General features: G+C 31.9%; 1 protein-coding gene across 1 annotated transcript in view; it reads right to left on the bottom strand.

Annotated features, from left to right (window-relative positions):
* LOC145296188 (mitochondrial mRNA pseudouridine synthase RPUSD3-like) overlaps nt 1–16,082 on the bottom strand; it is a 69,010-nt gene that overhangs the window by 27,249 nt on the left and 25,679 nt on the right. Inside the window, exon 6 of the mRNA XM_080142400.1 lies at nt 6,789–6,921. Within this exon, the coding sequence (XP_079998526.1) occupies nt 6,789–6,921 (133 nt within the window). The remainder of the gene's footprint in view (nt 1–6,788; nt 6,922–16,082) is intronic.

Genomic DNA, 16,082 nt, shown 5'->3' with positions numbered 1-16,082 from the left:
TGCTGGTAGCGAGGAAATAAAAGCTGTAGTACTAACAGCAGTAGCAGTGTAACAGAAAACGAATAAGAAGATGACAGATAAATAAATGACATAAATAAAAAAGAAAAGGAATCAAGAGTACACAGAGATCCTCTTTGATTAAAAAAAATTCTTAAATATATCAAATAAACAATAAAAAAAATTCTTAAATATATCAAATAAACTGGCATATTCAGCATAAACTATGATTCGTGCATTGAAGATTAAATTGAATATTTTTGTAATTTGTGACGCAAAAAGTTATTTAAATTATTTTAGTTGCATTATGGATGCATGTTTAACAATTTCACAAATACTTTGTCAATCTTAAACTAAAACTCTATAAATATTTCATTAAAATTAGTAAGCAAATTTGCATATTTGATTATATGGAAAATAAATCTAAAGCAAATCAATTAAAGCATATAACATATCTTTCTCTGCAATCACGACTACTTGAATTATGAAAATAAACATTAATTACAACTTATTTGTTTGGCTATTTGTTCATTGAATATTTTGGATGGTAGGATGGGATGCAAATTGGTGGATGAAAAAGAATAGAGGTAGAGAAAAGTGCTGGTAGCGAGGAAATAAAAGCTGTAGTACTAACAGCAGCAGCAGTGTAACAGAAAACGAATAAGAAGATGACAGATAAATAAATGACATAAATAAAAAAGAAAAGGAATCAAGAGTACACAGAGATCCTCTTTGATTACTAAACAATGTTGGATGAACTTTCTAGTAGAATCTAAAACTAGTGAAATATGCTTTGCAGGAAAATGAATTACACATTCTAAGAAGACATTAGAACATGCATTTGTCATCTAAGTTAGTGACTATAAATTTTAATGAGTAAAGCATGAATTGTCTACCCCTGTGATCACTACTTATTGAATAATCACAAGTTTTTTTTTTTGTTGAATTTTGGGAAAAAAATTATGAGTGCATTTAAGCATCCATTAATGCTAATCTTTGATGGATTTTGAGAATGAAATAAAGAAGGAAGTTTTAGATTCAAGTGCCATAGCGTTTTTCTCGCTTACCATATTTCGAGATCATTCACGTTAATAATCAACACCCTCCTAACCAATTAATTATACACTTACCATTTCTCTAAACCACCAGGGTTTGCTAAAAAGTCAAACAAATATTAAATGCAAGTGAATAAATTGAATATATGAAGGATTATGTTTAACAACATGGTTGCCACTTAGATTTGTCTGTGAAATCAAAGATTAAATCAAAATAAGATATAATATAAAAACAAAGTGAGGCTACCACCAGCAGGTGCAGTTTTAAAAAATTGATGGTTTACTACACATATCCAGTAAACTAGTCAGCAAAGTTTTTTTTAAGTTCTTTCATTAAGTTATTTTGTCCACATAAAAAGGGTTGTCAGACCACAAATATTACATATATATTTGTGAAAAATGCCATTTTTGTGCATTTGGGGGCATCTTACATCCCTGTTGGACAAAACAGAATTATCTAGAAAAACCTGGCTAAGTCAGTTTTCTGCATTCATCAATATGACTTCTTGCAGAATTCTGTGAAAAACTAAATTGCCAAATTTAAGGAAATTAGAAAAATGATTTAATCATAAGACAACCGACACTGACAAAAATGTATATTCATTTTGATTAACATTATAGACTAGCAAGGGGTACCCGGCGTTGCCCGGGTGTTTTTCAGGGTATGTGAAAAAAACCCGAAAATGTGAAAAAAAAACAGGTGCCCGTGAAAAAATAAAAACGAAGACTTCACAACGCGCAGTTGGAAAATAGTAAAGTGTTAAAAAAAAACAGGTGCACGTTTTTGATTGACGTGACGGCAATAGGTATTCAGCAGTTAGCATTTTGTGTGGGACAGTTTTGAATGAGGTGAATAAATCGGTTTGTTTGTTTTTAAAAACCCACCCCCTGTTTATTAGGAGGAGCGAAATGAAAGCTACAGTCTGATATGACGAAGTCGACATTGAACAAACATTACTTAGCTCTCTTGAGACAACTGGCTTTCCGCCTGTGATTAGAGTCGAGTTTCGTTTTTTTTTATACCGAAAACCAAATGTAACGCGTGCCGATGCAGGAAATGTCGAATAATTAACGTTTGAAAGTCAATAAAATTAAATAGACAGGCGAGCTCCGTGGGTAACTCTGAGATATTACAATTTAGAAGCCTTTTGAGGACATCGAGGAAAAGCATACATACATACAAGCATACATACATACATACATACATACATACATACATTTTCGCTTTTATATATATAGATGAAAGCGAAGAAAAAATTAATAAATGCTTGTAAAATTAGATCTGTCAGTCAAAAAACAATAAATGGCTTTGATAAATTGTAACATTTAACAGCAAATGACAATCGAAGGGCAATAACTCTGTAAGATCAAGAAATAAAAGTTAGAATTGATGTCTAGAACATTTTCTTAAGGACGTTTTTGTTAAGTCCAAAAAACACTGTTTACTTTTGTAAAATAAAATTTTAACTGTAATTAGAAAATGTTTGTAAGAGAAAATAGCTTTTTTTCAAACTGAAGAAAGAATATTAAAAAAAGAATTACCAATCAAACTTTAAACAAAAGAAAATTCCTTCCGAAATTTGAAGAAAAAAGTTGTTTACATTTTAAGTTCATTTAACTTTTTTCTATATAAATGGCAAGTAATTATTTTTTTTAATAAAGCTGTCGATAATGAATGATAGTTTTGAAAAATGTGTTAGAAGACTTTTAATAATTGCATTTAACAAAAAAAGAAGAACAGAATCCAATTTATACTGAAACTGAACTATATGCAATATTATTAATTAAAAAGAAAATTAAAAAAAAGAAAGTTAAATTGCATGTTGTTTAACAATAATAAACATCACATTGTTTCATTTGTTTTTGTCTAAGATCTAGTTCAAACATTTTTCTAAGGAGTGAGCAATATTTGTTTTTATTTCACATGTAAAAAAGAATATTAAAAAACAAAAATAATCTTTTCCTTATACGCTTTAGTAACACAAATTATATGCTAAACTATACTTTAGTTCTTGGATTGAGTTATGTTTGAAAAATCGGTACTTCTGCAGTTTAAAGGCTATTTAAACCATGAGTTTCGCTCGGCAACACCCAGCAAATGATAGAAATCACTGGATTATACTGAGTGAGCAAAAAGAGATGCAAACAAGCAAACGGCAAAAATTGGAAGAAAAAAATAGAAAAGAAAGAGCAGAGTATCATTGTGCTTCTTCAACCAATAAGTCTTGTGAGAAGGAAGGAAAATGAATAATTCCAGTATAAACACCCCAACCTCCCCATGTTAAGAACAATTTTTCATTAATAAACAACCCCAACCTCAAAAGCCATTCTTAACATGAGGAGGTTGGGGGTGTTTATACTATGCTGAGTACTGTTGTAAAAAATTACCAAAATAACTTTCCATACACAAACAAAACAAAAAGTATATTTGTTAACTAATTCAAAGAAACAAAACTTTTATTACCCCCTCTCAAAAGAGCAAAACTAAACACAGTTGCCATGAAAAAAATAAATAAAACAGTAAAATTTATGAAATTATTATAGCAGGTTGTTTGTTTGATTTTCTTTCTTTTATGTTTTTTTATTTTATTGACTTCTGCGGTATAATCCGGCGGTTTCCTTTGTCCGCCGGGCATTGCCAAGTGAGATTTGTGGAAAAGCGGGCTTTAAACTGCAGAAGTACTGAAAAATCTTCTGTTCTAATCATTCTAATTAGCCATCTATAATATAAATCTCACCTGTCTGTTTAAATGTATGCATATATGTATGTATGTATGTATGTATGCCTAAAACTTTCGACAGAGGTGACAGATTTTCACGAGATCGGTATTGTTTTGAAGCTCGACCCTTCGGACGACAAATATAGAAAAATTGCTTCACCCTCAACTGGACACTTTTCTACAAGGAAGGGTCGCTTTTTTTTAACCAATATTTTCAAAAGTCATCCCCTCCTGTCAATTGACTAGCTTTGCTTTAAACCTTTGACACTTTCGGTTTAGCGATGGAAAGACGTGACTTTTTTTTTTCACATTCTTTTCCTTCTTTGTGGTACGGATTTGAGTCTGCCTGCCTACTATCACTTTTTTTTTTTTTTGCTCAACACAGACCTCCAAACACCTGAGCAATGCCGGGCACTCAGTTTAATAATGTATAATTAACTGAACAACATGTCACCTATCTTTCTCTTAGCTAGCTCAGCCACTCGTACTTTATGTTGTACTACTGTATAAGACTTATCATCTAATTACACAAGACAAATGTAAATTAGATGGCAAAATAATAATTCTTACTTTAGATGAGACGAATAATGTTTATATAATAATATCATTAATAATAATAATAAAATCTTGGAACACATCTGATAGACATGAGTCAGTAATGTGGGCTAAATGAATTTTCATTTATTTTTAAGCAACTAAGGTCTTTCATAACAATTCAGATACCATCAATTTTTATGCTGTTTTGAAGCAGAGATATTAGAAATTGATTAATATTCTCAAAAGTTTAGTTTCTTTGGAATATTTTAAAGGGTTTTTAGGAGGAATAATATGAACATAACCACCTATGTGAAAATTCAAATATTTCAGATTTGCATTAAATTCGAATAGTAATGAGACACAACTTAAGCAAGATTTGCTGAATTTTAATTTCTTTGTAAAATCGATGAAGCTTAAATCTTAAATTGTAGACATTTTTTTTAGAATCAAAATCATGTAATGGATTTTTAGCAAAATTGGAAGAAATATTCAAGATATAGTATTATTATATCTTGATTTTAATCTTTGTAATAAGAGATAAAATTGATATGACATTGTTAAATGATTTTACTATCAGAACACCCATCTTTGGCTGAATATTCTGCTATCCAAGAACCGTTTTCAGATAAGTTAAGCAAGTCTACTTAAGTATTTCTTGGCAAGTGATAAAAATCAAAAGTTTCTGTGGTCCCATGAGAGAGTGAAAATGGTATAAGATAATATTTCAAATATATTACATGGAGAGATACTCTTTAACAAGACATTGGTAACCTCCATCCTCCCACTCCAACAATATTGGACTAATCTGTCCGCATGCAAGGTTTTAGTAGCATGCAAATTAGGATACTGTAGTCCATCTACTAGATTGTTGACTGAATTGTTGCTATTGGAGAACATGCATCAATAGTCCGTTGATTGATTGGCCAACCCAAAACAATGCATGTGTACAGGACAGTTGCGACCGTGATGGTGGGGATGACAGTCAAGGCACACATTTGCCAATGCCTACACACACCGCAGTGAGTCTCCTACTATTCATGTTTTTGTGTACAATTTGATGTAACAACTATCAAAGTGGCTCACCAAAAAGGAGTCCTCAGAAAAAAAAAAATGGAACAACATTTTCCAGTTATAAATTATACACCTTTAATCCAAACTATGTTGTCCATACACTAGATACAAGTGCCATTCTCTGCACCTAAACTGGCCACTATATTTTTAGTATGGTCGAGCAGAAATGGTGATCCATTTGCTGAATGCAAGTGGTATTGGCTGTGAGTTAGCTAGCCACCACTGTTTTCCTAGTTTACTCTGCAAAACAGTATTCGCTTTTTACTTAAAACTAGAACATTTTACACCCATCATTCTGCCAATTTACAGAAAGTTAGTTGAAAAAAGATCTTTTTAGAGACCATTTTACTCAAAATGAACCATGTTTTGACATTTTTGAGATGAGGTTTGATAAACTATATTATTTAGATTATTCAAACTACTGTTTTTATCTTGGATGTTATTCTTACATTTTGGCTGATGTAACCTCTACAGGTGTATCTTGTCGAACTCAGAAATCTATATGGAATTTCAAACAGAACTCTTTATCCATCTTGGATAGAATTCTTAAGTAATTCATAAATATATTCTTAGTATCACCTGTCACTTAGAACTGATTATTACTTTATCTGTTATGTCATGTTATTAAAAGGGTTCCGTTTGAAATTCTGTACACATTCTCAAGTTCAGCAGAAAAATTCCTGAGATTGATAAGATATATCTGAAGAAGGTCGAAGGTTACATTGGCTGAAACATTGTGAAAATAACATCCTAAAATGGGAACAGTAGTCCAATTTATCCAAGTAATAAAATGAATCTGATTTTAACCATTTTTCAATGTTCTAAATTTAGTTTAAATAAGATTTAAAAAAGCAATTGTATTTGGTGTTTTTACATTTTATATACCTCTCTCTGTTATTCTGGGTGACATGGCACTAAAGGTAGTATAATGCTACAAGAATTACATGCATTCTGACTCGTTGTAACTGTAATGGCATTCATCATTGAAAGTGAACTCCCTGTCCTCCCTAGGGTAGAGCAAAGTACAAACTTTTCTATTTATACAACATTAATTTTTGCCGTCATTGTTTTTCTGACCAACTAACTGTATTAATCAAAATCTGTTTTAATTTTACATATTCCTATATAATCAACAAATCTCAATGTTTATTTTACAATTTCATCACCTTCCATAAATCACAACCTGTACAAAACAAACTCAACCTTGAATTGCAAAATTGACTAAGACTTGCATTCCAATCTTCAACATATTTTAATAACCCACTTTCATAACAAAACGAGCTCTCGTCATCAATTATGAATTACCACATTAATATTGGTAGCAATAATAGTAGTTGTAGTAGTAATTCCTCTACTGCCTCATGGGTAATCTCATTATAGTAAGGAGTAACTTCAATTTTATACATACCTTTCGATGTGTCAAATCGTACTAGAGCACAATTGAAAATATGGTTTCGTTTTAGGACTGTGCATTGAATGTTGACTTTCTGAATCTTGCCTTGTTTCCTCAAAGATTTTGAGATGGACTTACTAGGGAACGTCTGAAAATATACAATAAGATTAAAAAATTGTATAAATTTAACAAAAACTTGTCGACTGGATATGTTTATGTTAGTTCATGTGTATGCACGCAAAAATAGATATGGCTGAAGTGACTATGGTCATATTAATATGTTCAAACACTTTCTTATCAAATTTGTGTTTTCATTTTGTATATGTTAACATCGCAAACATATCTAAGCACATGTTTGCTCATTAAAAAGAAAAAATATTTAATTAATAAATAAATATTCTCCACTCAATAATAAAACTGTGTATTTATATAAATAGATGTGGTACAATGGGGAAAGTTGGGGAGGCTCCATGTTTTGACAAGCTTCTGGGCTTGACCATTATTCTTGATCTGAAATGGAACATGTACATCAAATCTGTTGCCAAGGTCGCTGGGAAAATAGTGGGATCCTTCTATTAATCCAGTAGATATCTCACTGCTGATGCAATTCTCTACCTGTATAAGAGCCAGGTACGTCCAAGGATAGAGCACTGTTGCCACATCTGGGCAGGAGCTGCTAGAAAGATTTTATCCTGCCTTGACAGAGCTCAAAACAGACTTTATAGCCTAGTGGGGATTCCCTTTTCTCTTCCCTGGAACCTCTTTCTCACAGAAGAGATGTTGCGAGTCTGTCTCTGCTTTATCATTATTTTCATGGCAAGTGCTCGTCTGAGCTCCAATCTATGGTCTCCCCTCGCCAAACTTTCACAAGAAACACTCGTCTAGTTGAAAACACTTTCAATAATTTCCCCCATTCTTTATCTGTACTTAAACCTAAATGTAGATTCCATGAACAAATTTCTTCCTTAGAACTGCACACCTGTGGAACTCTCTTCCATTTGCCTGCTTACTGACTGACTATAATATGGTCGTCTTCAAGTCCAACATAAACAAGTTCTTGATGAGCCATTCCCCTTTCCATTACTAACAATTACTACAACATTGTCCCATTGACCACTGTACACTTATTCTCGAGTGACCTTTGGACCTTGATAATTGGTGACTCCTTTGTAAAAAAAAAAAGATGTATTGCAATCCCATAACATAAAAGTGAGTAAAATACTAAAATACTTCTTCTAGCTTTCAGACATAACCATTTCAAGTGGTGAAGGGAAATGAGAAAGCAAATACCAAATCAGTCAATCCACCCCCCCCCCCGGACTTACCCAACTGCCCGAAATAAATTTGGAAATATATCCTTCACTCTATAATAAAATGTCAATGGTGGTCGTTTTTTTTTTTTAGGTCATCAGAAATGATAATTTATAAAAAAATGCAGTTAATTCTCTGATTTTATATGAAAATTTTAGTAATATATTTTTAGATAAATAGCAAGTGCAAACACTGAAGAAGAATAATGTTTTGTTTTTTTTTCATTTTCGATGATAGTGTTAAAACCTGTCGGTATCCTACATCTCTATAAAGTCACTATTTGCCTATGCGTGGAGTATTATTGTGACATAAAAAAGAGCCTCAAACCTAATAGGTTCAAAATTATCTACCAAGCCTTATTCCAACAGTGCAATGTTTCATTCCTATGCTTGTTTTAAAAAGATATTTTAAAGGAATGTGCTCCAACGAACTTGCTGCAAATGCACCCCAATTTGACTTAAATACCTCCGACCAACCCAATAATCAGCAAAATCCCACCCCTTCATTATAAATGTCTTCAGATGCCAGAAAGCTTTCTACTCTAAGAGCTCCTTTTCTGAAATTGTTATTCTTTGGAATTCCCTCCTTTCTCCCTGTTTCCCTAACTGTACCAACATGCAGAAATATAAATGTAATGTAAACAAACCTGTGGCGGCAAAACTTCTTACTTAAGATACCCTGTAGGTGTGACCCTTAACTCACATGTCTCAGTGTTAATGTGCCTTACTCAAAGTGAATTAAAGTGAAAATAATAGATAATTATATAAAAAAAAAGTGGATGCAAGACTTCATCATTGTATTCAGTTTAACATCCATTTTACATGCTGGCATGTGTTGGGCAGCTCTTAGAAATTGGCTTCCAAATAAACCTATCTCTAAACAAGAGCATATTTATCTCTCTTTCTCTCAAATTTATTCTTACCAATTCCTCCTTCGTTTTCCTTGGCATTCCTCTGTAAATTGATCCTGCTATTTCAATTGTTTTATAAATACTAATCCAATAACTCTCATTCATTTAATGTGGCCATACCATCAAAGTCTCCTATTCTGCACACATCTCCCTTAAACTGTCCAGATTTAATCTTCACTCTGAGATCATAGATCACCCATTGTCTTTAAGACTCACATTAGATATCCATCAAATCATTCTCAGATCATTTCTCACCATGAATTGCATGTCCTCAACTCGGCACATTTCACTTTCATGCATCATCACACTGCATACATATGCTTGATAGATTCAACAATGGTAACGTTCGACTGGTTAGTAATGGCAGAAGTTCCTTGAACCATTCTTAACTCTTGCAATCACACTGTTCCTTCCTGTGCTCCTATGGTATCACCTAGGTAACAAAACTTTTGAGGCTTAAGAGCGGAAAAATATTGTCAGCATAATCAAATTGATTGAAATGTGATTGCATTTATGCAGCCATTTACTATCTATATAATAATTCTGCTTGTTGCTCCATTTACTATCTATATAATAATTCTGCTTGTTGCTCCTTTAGCCATGCTCATAATGCTGTTGATATGCATATGGGAAATCAAAGGATTGTCCGTCATCCAAACTCAATACATTAGGAATATTGTTGAATGTTCATCTTTGGGATACCAAAGAAAATGTCCAGTAGAATAACATCTACCTGATTAATGCAGAGACACCTGCAAGGAGACCTGCAGATGTACCAAAGGAAATACATCCAATCACTACATAAACAATCATGAAAGTCATATAGAGGGCGTGGCTACATTAAGTGCATAGGTGAAATCCGGGAATAGGTATGGCAGTTAAGGGTGTGTGAGGGTACCCCCCTCCAAAAAAAAAAAGTCTCCAATCAGAATTGACAGCCGTTGAACAAATTTAAGAGATCAACTTTCATCAAATCCTGTACCTCACTAACTTTACTCATTCGCCACAACTAAACAATAATGAATAATAGTATATCATAGTTTTCATAGTTGTCATTCTTTTAAACACAGCAAAAATAATAACAGCTAAGAAGCAGCCAATGACTGATTTTTTTTTTCAAGTTAATGACCAAAGTTTTAAGAAATTCATCAACAAAATTTGATAAAAGAAAAATGTGTAAAACTAAAGCTATGAGTGATATTTTTAACTAGCACTTTTTACTATAAAATGAAGCTAAAATTCTAGCATTTATTTTTTGAAAGTTTCAAAAACTTTATTACAATCAAGAAAGCAATTGTGGAATTTCCATGGGTTCCCACATGTATGTTGTTATTATTAATATTATTGTAGTGAGAACAAATGAAATAAATACTGGGAAATTCCATACAAACATAGTTCAATACTCGTGACTCCCCATCATAAAATATGACAAATAATTTTAAAAAATTTGTTTCGCTAGTGTTTACACTCAATATTTATCTAAATACGTTACTAAAATATTCATAGAATTATGTTAGTAATTTAAGTTTTCATATATAATTTATTATCATTTCTGATGACCTAAAGTAAAAAAATCACACACCATTGACTTTTTATTATAGAGTGGAGGATTTCTTTCCAAATTCATTTCAGGTGGCAAGGTCGGTCGATAGTGATTGGTTGACTTGCGATTTTTTTTCTTGATTCTCTTCATCACTTTAAAATCTAGAAACAAGAATAAGTTTAAGGCTTCTAAAATTGATACTAGAATTGTCCACAAGAACCCGTGGCGTAATGGATAAAATACTAAATAAAGTTAGTTCTTAACGGCAATCTTCTGGGGGTTGATGGTTTAATTCTTAGTGCAGATGATATTAAGAATACAATTGTAAATTACTAAAAATTTTACCAGTTATGGCTGACAGAACAAGAGACTGCTACCTTCAAGGATTAAATAAAAGATTCAGTTTGAAATTGTGTATGGATTCCTGAGTTTAACAGAAAGATTCTAAAGTTTGACAAGCTATACCTGAAAAAGTCATAGTTACATCAACTGAAATATTGTGAAAATAAACCTCACAATAAGAACCCTAGTTCGAATCATCCAAATAATGTGACTCATCTCAAAATTTTAGAAACATGATTTGATTTTTTTAATATTTTTCAAAAAAAATATTTTTTTTTTTTTTTTTTTTTTTTTTTTTACAAAGGCATCACCACATTATCAAGGCCCAGAGGCCACTCAAGGATAAGGGTTAAAGAGTGTACAGTAGAAATTGGTCAATATAGTAATCATTAGTAATGAAAATTTGGTAAATTTGATAACTTATATGGAACGGCTCATCAAGAACTTATTTACTTTAGACTTGAACACAACCATATTGTAGTCAGCCGGAAAGCAGGAAAACGGAAGACAATTCCACAGGCGTGCAGTTCTAAGAAAGAAGCTTTGTTCATGGAATCTACGTTTAGGTTTAGGCACAGATAAAGAGAGGGGGAAATTATTGATAGTGTTTACAGCTAGTCTAGTGTTTCTTGTGAAAGTTTGGCGAGGGGGGACCATAGATTGAAGCTCAGTTGAACACTTTCCATGAAAATAACGATACATCAGAGACAAACTCGCAACATCTCTTCTGTGAGATAGAGGTTGCAAGGAGGAGAAAAGGACATCTCCTATGAGGCTACGAAGTCTATTTTGAACTCTATCAAGGCAGGACAAGTCCTTTCTAGCAGCTCCTGCCCAGATGTGGCAACAGTATTCCATCCTTGGACGTACCTGGCTCTTATATAGATAGAGAATAGCATCAGCAGTGAGATATCTACCGGATCGATAGAAAGATCCCACCATTTTTCCAGCGGCCTTGGCAACAGATTTGATATACGTGTTCCATTTAAGATCAGGAGTAATGGTCAAGCCCAGAAGCTTGTCAAAACTTGAGGCCTCCTGAAGACGAGAGCCATTCATTTCAATTGATGACAAATGTGGATTAGAATGTTGATGATGTAAAGCGAGAAGCTTGGTTTTAGATGCATTAAAAGTAACCAGCCACTCCTTTCCCCATTGTACTACGTGCTCAAGATCAGAGGAGAGAGAATTGGAGAGAACTTGATTTGATGCTTATTATTTCCAAAATTATCTCATCAACTTCTGAAGAGAAGAATATTTTCTTTGAAAAATCCGAAATTGAAAGGATATACTTGGACTTATTTCTGAAACAATTGCACTTAAAAGGACAATTAAAATCTTTAAAAGCGCTCTCGGTTAGAATGTATGAAATAGCGTAGCAGAATACCCAATTCCCAGCTTGCATAAAATAAGAAAATTGAATGTTATGAAAAATAAATATTTAACTATTTGTATTATAATTATCAAGCCCTTTAAGAATTAATTGTTATGAAAAATAAATATTTAACTATTTGTATTATAATTATCAAGCCCTTTAAGAATACTTAGAGATGGACACTGTCTAGGAAGTATAAACTAAAAAGCAGTCGACTAGCGTTTATGCAATGTTCAAGACTTCCGTTGTTCAAGCACTCTGCACTCAAATTGTACATTTATTAATTACTAGCAAGGCTACCCAGTGTTGTTCGGGACCATATAAAACAATGAGGAAAATGTTGATTTTGAACATATCTGTTATTCTTAGGAAAGAAGAACTTTTTAGGTCTATGTATCATTTGCTGTCTCGAGAATATTTTACTTACCCTAAGACGGGTATTACAGAATATATGTATGAAATAATTGGACCTTCCCTAGGTCAGGTGATTTACAGCACATATATGAAATAATTTTACCTCCCCTAGGGCGGGTTATGTACAACATACATTTAAAATAATTTTACCTACCCTCAAACAGGTAATGTAAATACATATATGAAACACTGAAACGAGCTCTTGACAGCTATTGCACAAGATATATGAACTAATTTCTTTTCCCACCAACATTGTCTTTAAGACTCACATTAGATATCATAATTTTAAGAAAAAAAAAAGTAATTTTTAGAAGATGGATCAATTCTTGAACAAAATTTTTGTTTCAGAACGTTCCGTATTCTGCAAAAATCAGTTTTTTGTTTAACTTGTTAGAAGTACAGAATAGTAAACTACTTACCCACCCCTCTCCATATTAAGATTGGCTTTCTAAATAATAATGTTAGTATTTCAGCACGGTCCATATTCTGTATAAGTCAGATTTTTTATTTATTAAATTGTCAGATGAAAGTACAGAATAGTTAACAAACACCCTCCTCTCTTTATGTCTTGTATGAAACATAAAATTTTGTGAAACATGATGAAGACTGACACAATAGAAAACACTCCCCCCACCACCACCACCAAAAAAAAAAAAACAGATTACTAAGACTCGACTCTTCCGAACCTTTTCTAAAGATAGACTGTCCACTTTTATCCAGTTCGCATTTTGATCCGGCCATAAAGACTGAAGATCCGTGGGCCAGGTAACTAAATTCTCACATTTATACATAATCAAACTTCGACTGATGAATTTAATTTATTCCTAAATGTTGTGCATTAACAAAATTTGTCATAAATTAAAACTAATCTTTCCATAAGAAACAAAATAAAAATAATTCATTTGTTTCTGGCCTCGAATGAGATATTTTATTTCTGCTTTTCTGTTTCCTGCATAAAATGGCAATACAACACAATAAATATGCATAAATTCTTACACAAAATGAATAAACATAAATTACGAATAATAGAATTTCACCTTATCAATACGCAGAAGTCTTGATGGTGATCGTAAACTTCATGAAAATAAATTATTTATTTGTTTCTGAATTTGTACAGAAATCATTAATATTTATGAAAACAGGTTGTTAAAATACAGGTGTAGTTGTGTGAAAAATACAAATGCAAACATTTTTATCATTTTCTTATTTCCAAATATATTTCTGTCCACAATTTTTAACAAAGTGACTCAACAAACACAGTCATTCAAAAAGTTTTTTATGACATATTTAGTCTCACAAGACACTGCATATAGATTATAATTGATTAATAATCATATTTTGATTTATTTGAATGAAATGTCATTAATTTTATCGTTCAAACACTACTGAGATCGAAAACAGGTTTCTGGCACGAATTGAAACTCTCTCTATAAAGTACAGAAATAGGCATAAGAATTAGCAGTTGAAAATTGCAAATAAATATCGTCTGCACCCTATATGTTAAATGTGATTTTATTTAGAACTAGCAGGGCTACACGCTGTTGCCCAGGGCCAAAGTATAACATTTTTATTATCATTTTTTTTAATCTCTTCACCTCATTCTTTCTTCGTCTTTCTCTCTTCCCCTCTCTCCATCCTACATTTTCCTTCACCAAAACCATTCCTCTTTCTGGACACACACACAAAAAACAACTCCTCTCTATATAGATTCCTTAATAAATGAGTCGGCATAAGGGAAGTAAATCATTGATAAAATATCAGGGTTACTTCCCTTTCGTACAAAACCATAAAAGGTAATACCTCACAAAATCTATGCTAGTTTAGGGTCAAATAATGAATATTTTCTCTGAAGTTTAATTGTTCATCCAGATAAACAATGATGAATATAATCACACCTTTTTTGACTTTGACATGCACGCACACACACACACACCATATATTGCAACCATATAATGTTTGAATACCATGTTTGAATATATGGTTAAGTGTTAATTTTACTCATTTAAATGCTTTAAAGCTTTACTGCTCACTCATTTTGCGACAAAATTTCAAACTACTTTTACAGTTCATAGGTCATCTTCTCAACTATATTTTGAAATAAAAATTTTCAATTTTCGTTCATTAAAACAAAAGTTATAATAAAATTACTGGTGTTCAAAAGTCTTCAAAATAAGTAAGGAATGTGAGAGATGGTTTCTTCTGATTGGTTGTTGATTACCATAGCAACTTTTTGACACCTTCATAAATCATTACGGGAATGTCACAGGCATGTCATCTTATTTGGGTTATATAGAGAGAGTTAACAAAAGTGATGCTCTTTGCCATACTAGGGCTGATAATCTTTCACTTACAACGTCACTCATTAATTCTGTTTCTCTCTTTTTTGACATGCAAGGGCTGATATAATCTTTCACTTTCGACGTCACCCGTTAATTTTGTTTTTCTCTTTCTTTTTTTTTTTTTTGTCTATTTTTTCTGTTTATTTACTTAATTACGTCTTTTATTTGATTAATTTTATTTAGTCAATTTAAGAAGTTGGTAATAATTTTTTATGGATTGTTGACAATATGTATGATATTGAACACAAAAAATAAATTATTTCAATGCAAAGCCTGGAAAAATTATAGATTACATAGAAAAATGTGAGCATGAAAGTAACATGGTTAAGATTAAGCTTAGAAAAGTAAAAGGACTAGTTTTTAAAACTGGAAAAGAAAAAGACAAAATATTCTACTAAAAATATAATGAATTTATAACTTAAAATATTGCAGCATTAAGAATTTAATATATTTTAAGTTATAAATTTATTATATTTTTTACAAGAATATCTTGTCATTTTCTTTTCCAGTTTTTACAACAAGTCCTTTTACTTTTCATGCTTGCATTTTTCTATGTAATATATATATATATATATATATATATATATATATATATATATATATATATATAATTATTCATTAAAACTACCATATATTTATAACAGCTTTTCAAAAGAGCCAGAGTTAGGTTTGTACAATGCTAGGAGTCAGCTGTCATTAGCATTATATTTTTACACTCATTTGAACTAAAAGTAATATTGTTGGTGACAAATTATTTCAGTTTTCGTCAAAAATAGATCTGGTGTCTTTATAGGTATTACCACTCCAGGCCAAAATGGACCTGGGAGCAATGGTAACTCAGGGGCAACTCCACATTTCCCATAGTCCCCAAATGGGGGTCTTGCCACTGGATGTTTTCTCGCAGAATAGGACGTTAAGAATCAAATGTAAATGTTTGTTGAAATAAAGCAATTTTATTTTTGATCTATTATTATTATTAACTAGAAAAAATATACTCCTTACTTTTGAGAAGTTTATTGCTAATCACCTGAGGCGCCCCTACCAGAAAATGCTAACGAGGCTATCCAGGCATTTT

This window comes from Euprymna scolopes, chromosome 2 (genome assembly GCF_053919585.1).
Source record: "Euprymna scolopes isolate OS-2025 chromosome 2, ASM5391958v1, whole genome shotgun sequence".
NCBI lineage: Eukaryota > Metazoa > Mollusca > Cephalopoda > Sepiida > Sepiolidae > Euprymna > Euprymna scolopes.
Note: the sequence above shows the minus strand (reverse complement) of the source record. Positions and strands in the feature narration are given on the sequence as shown.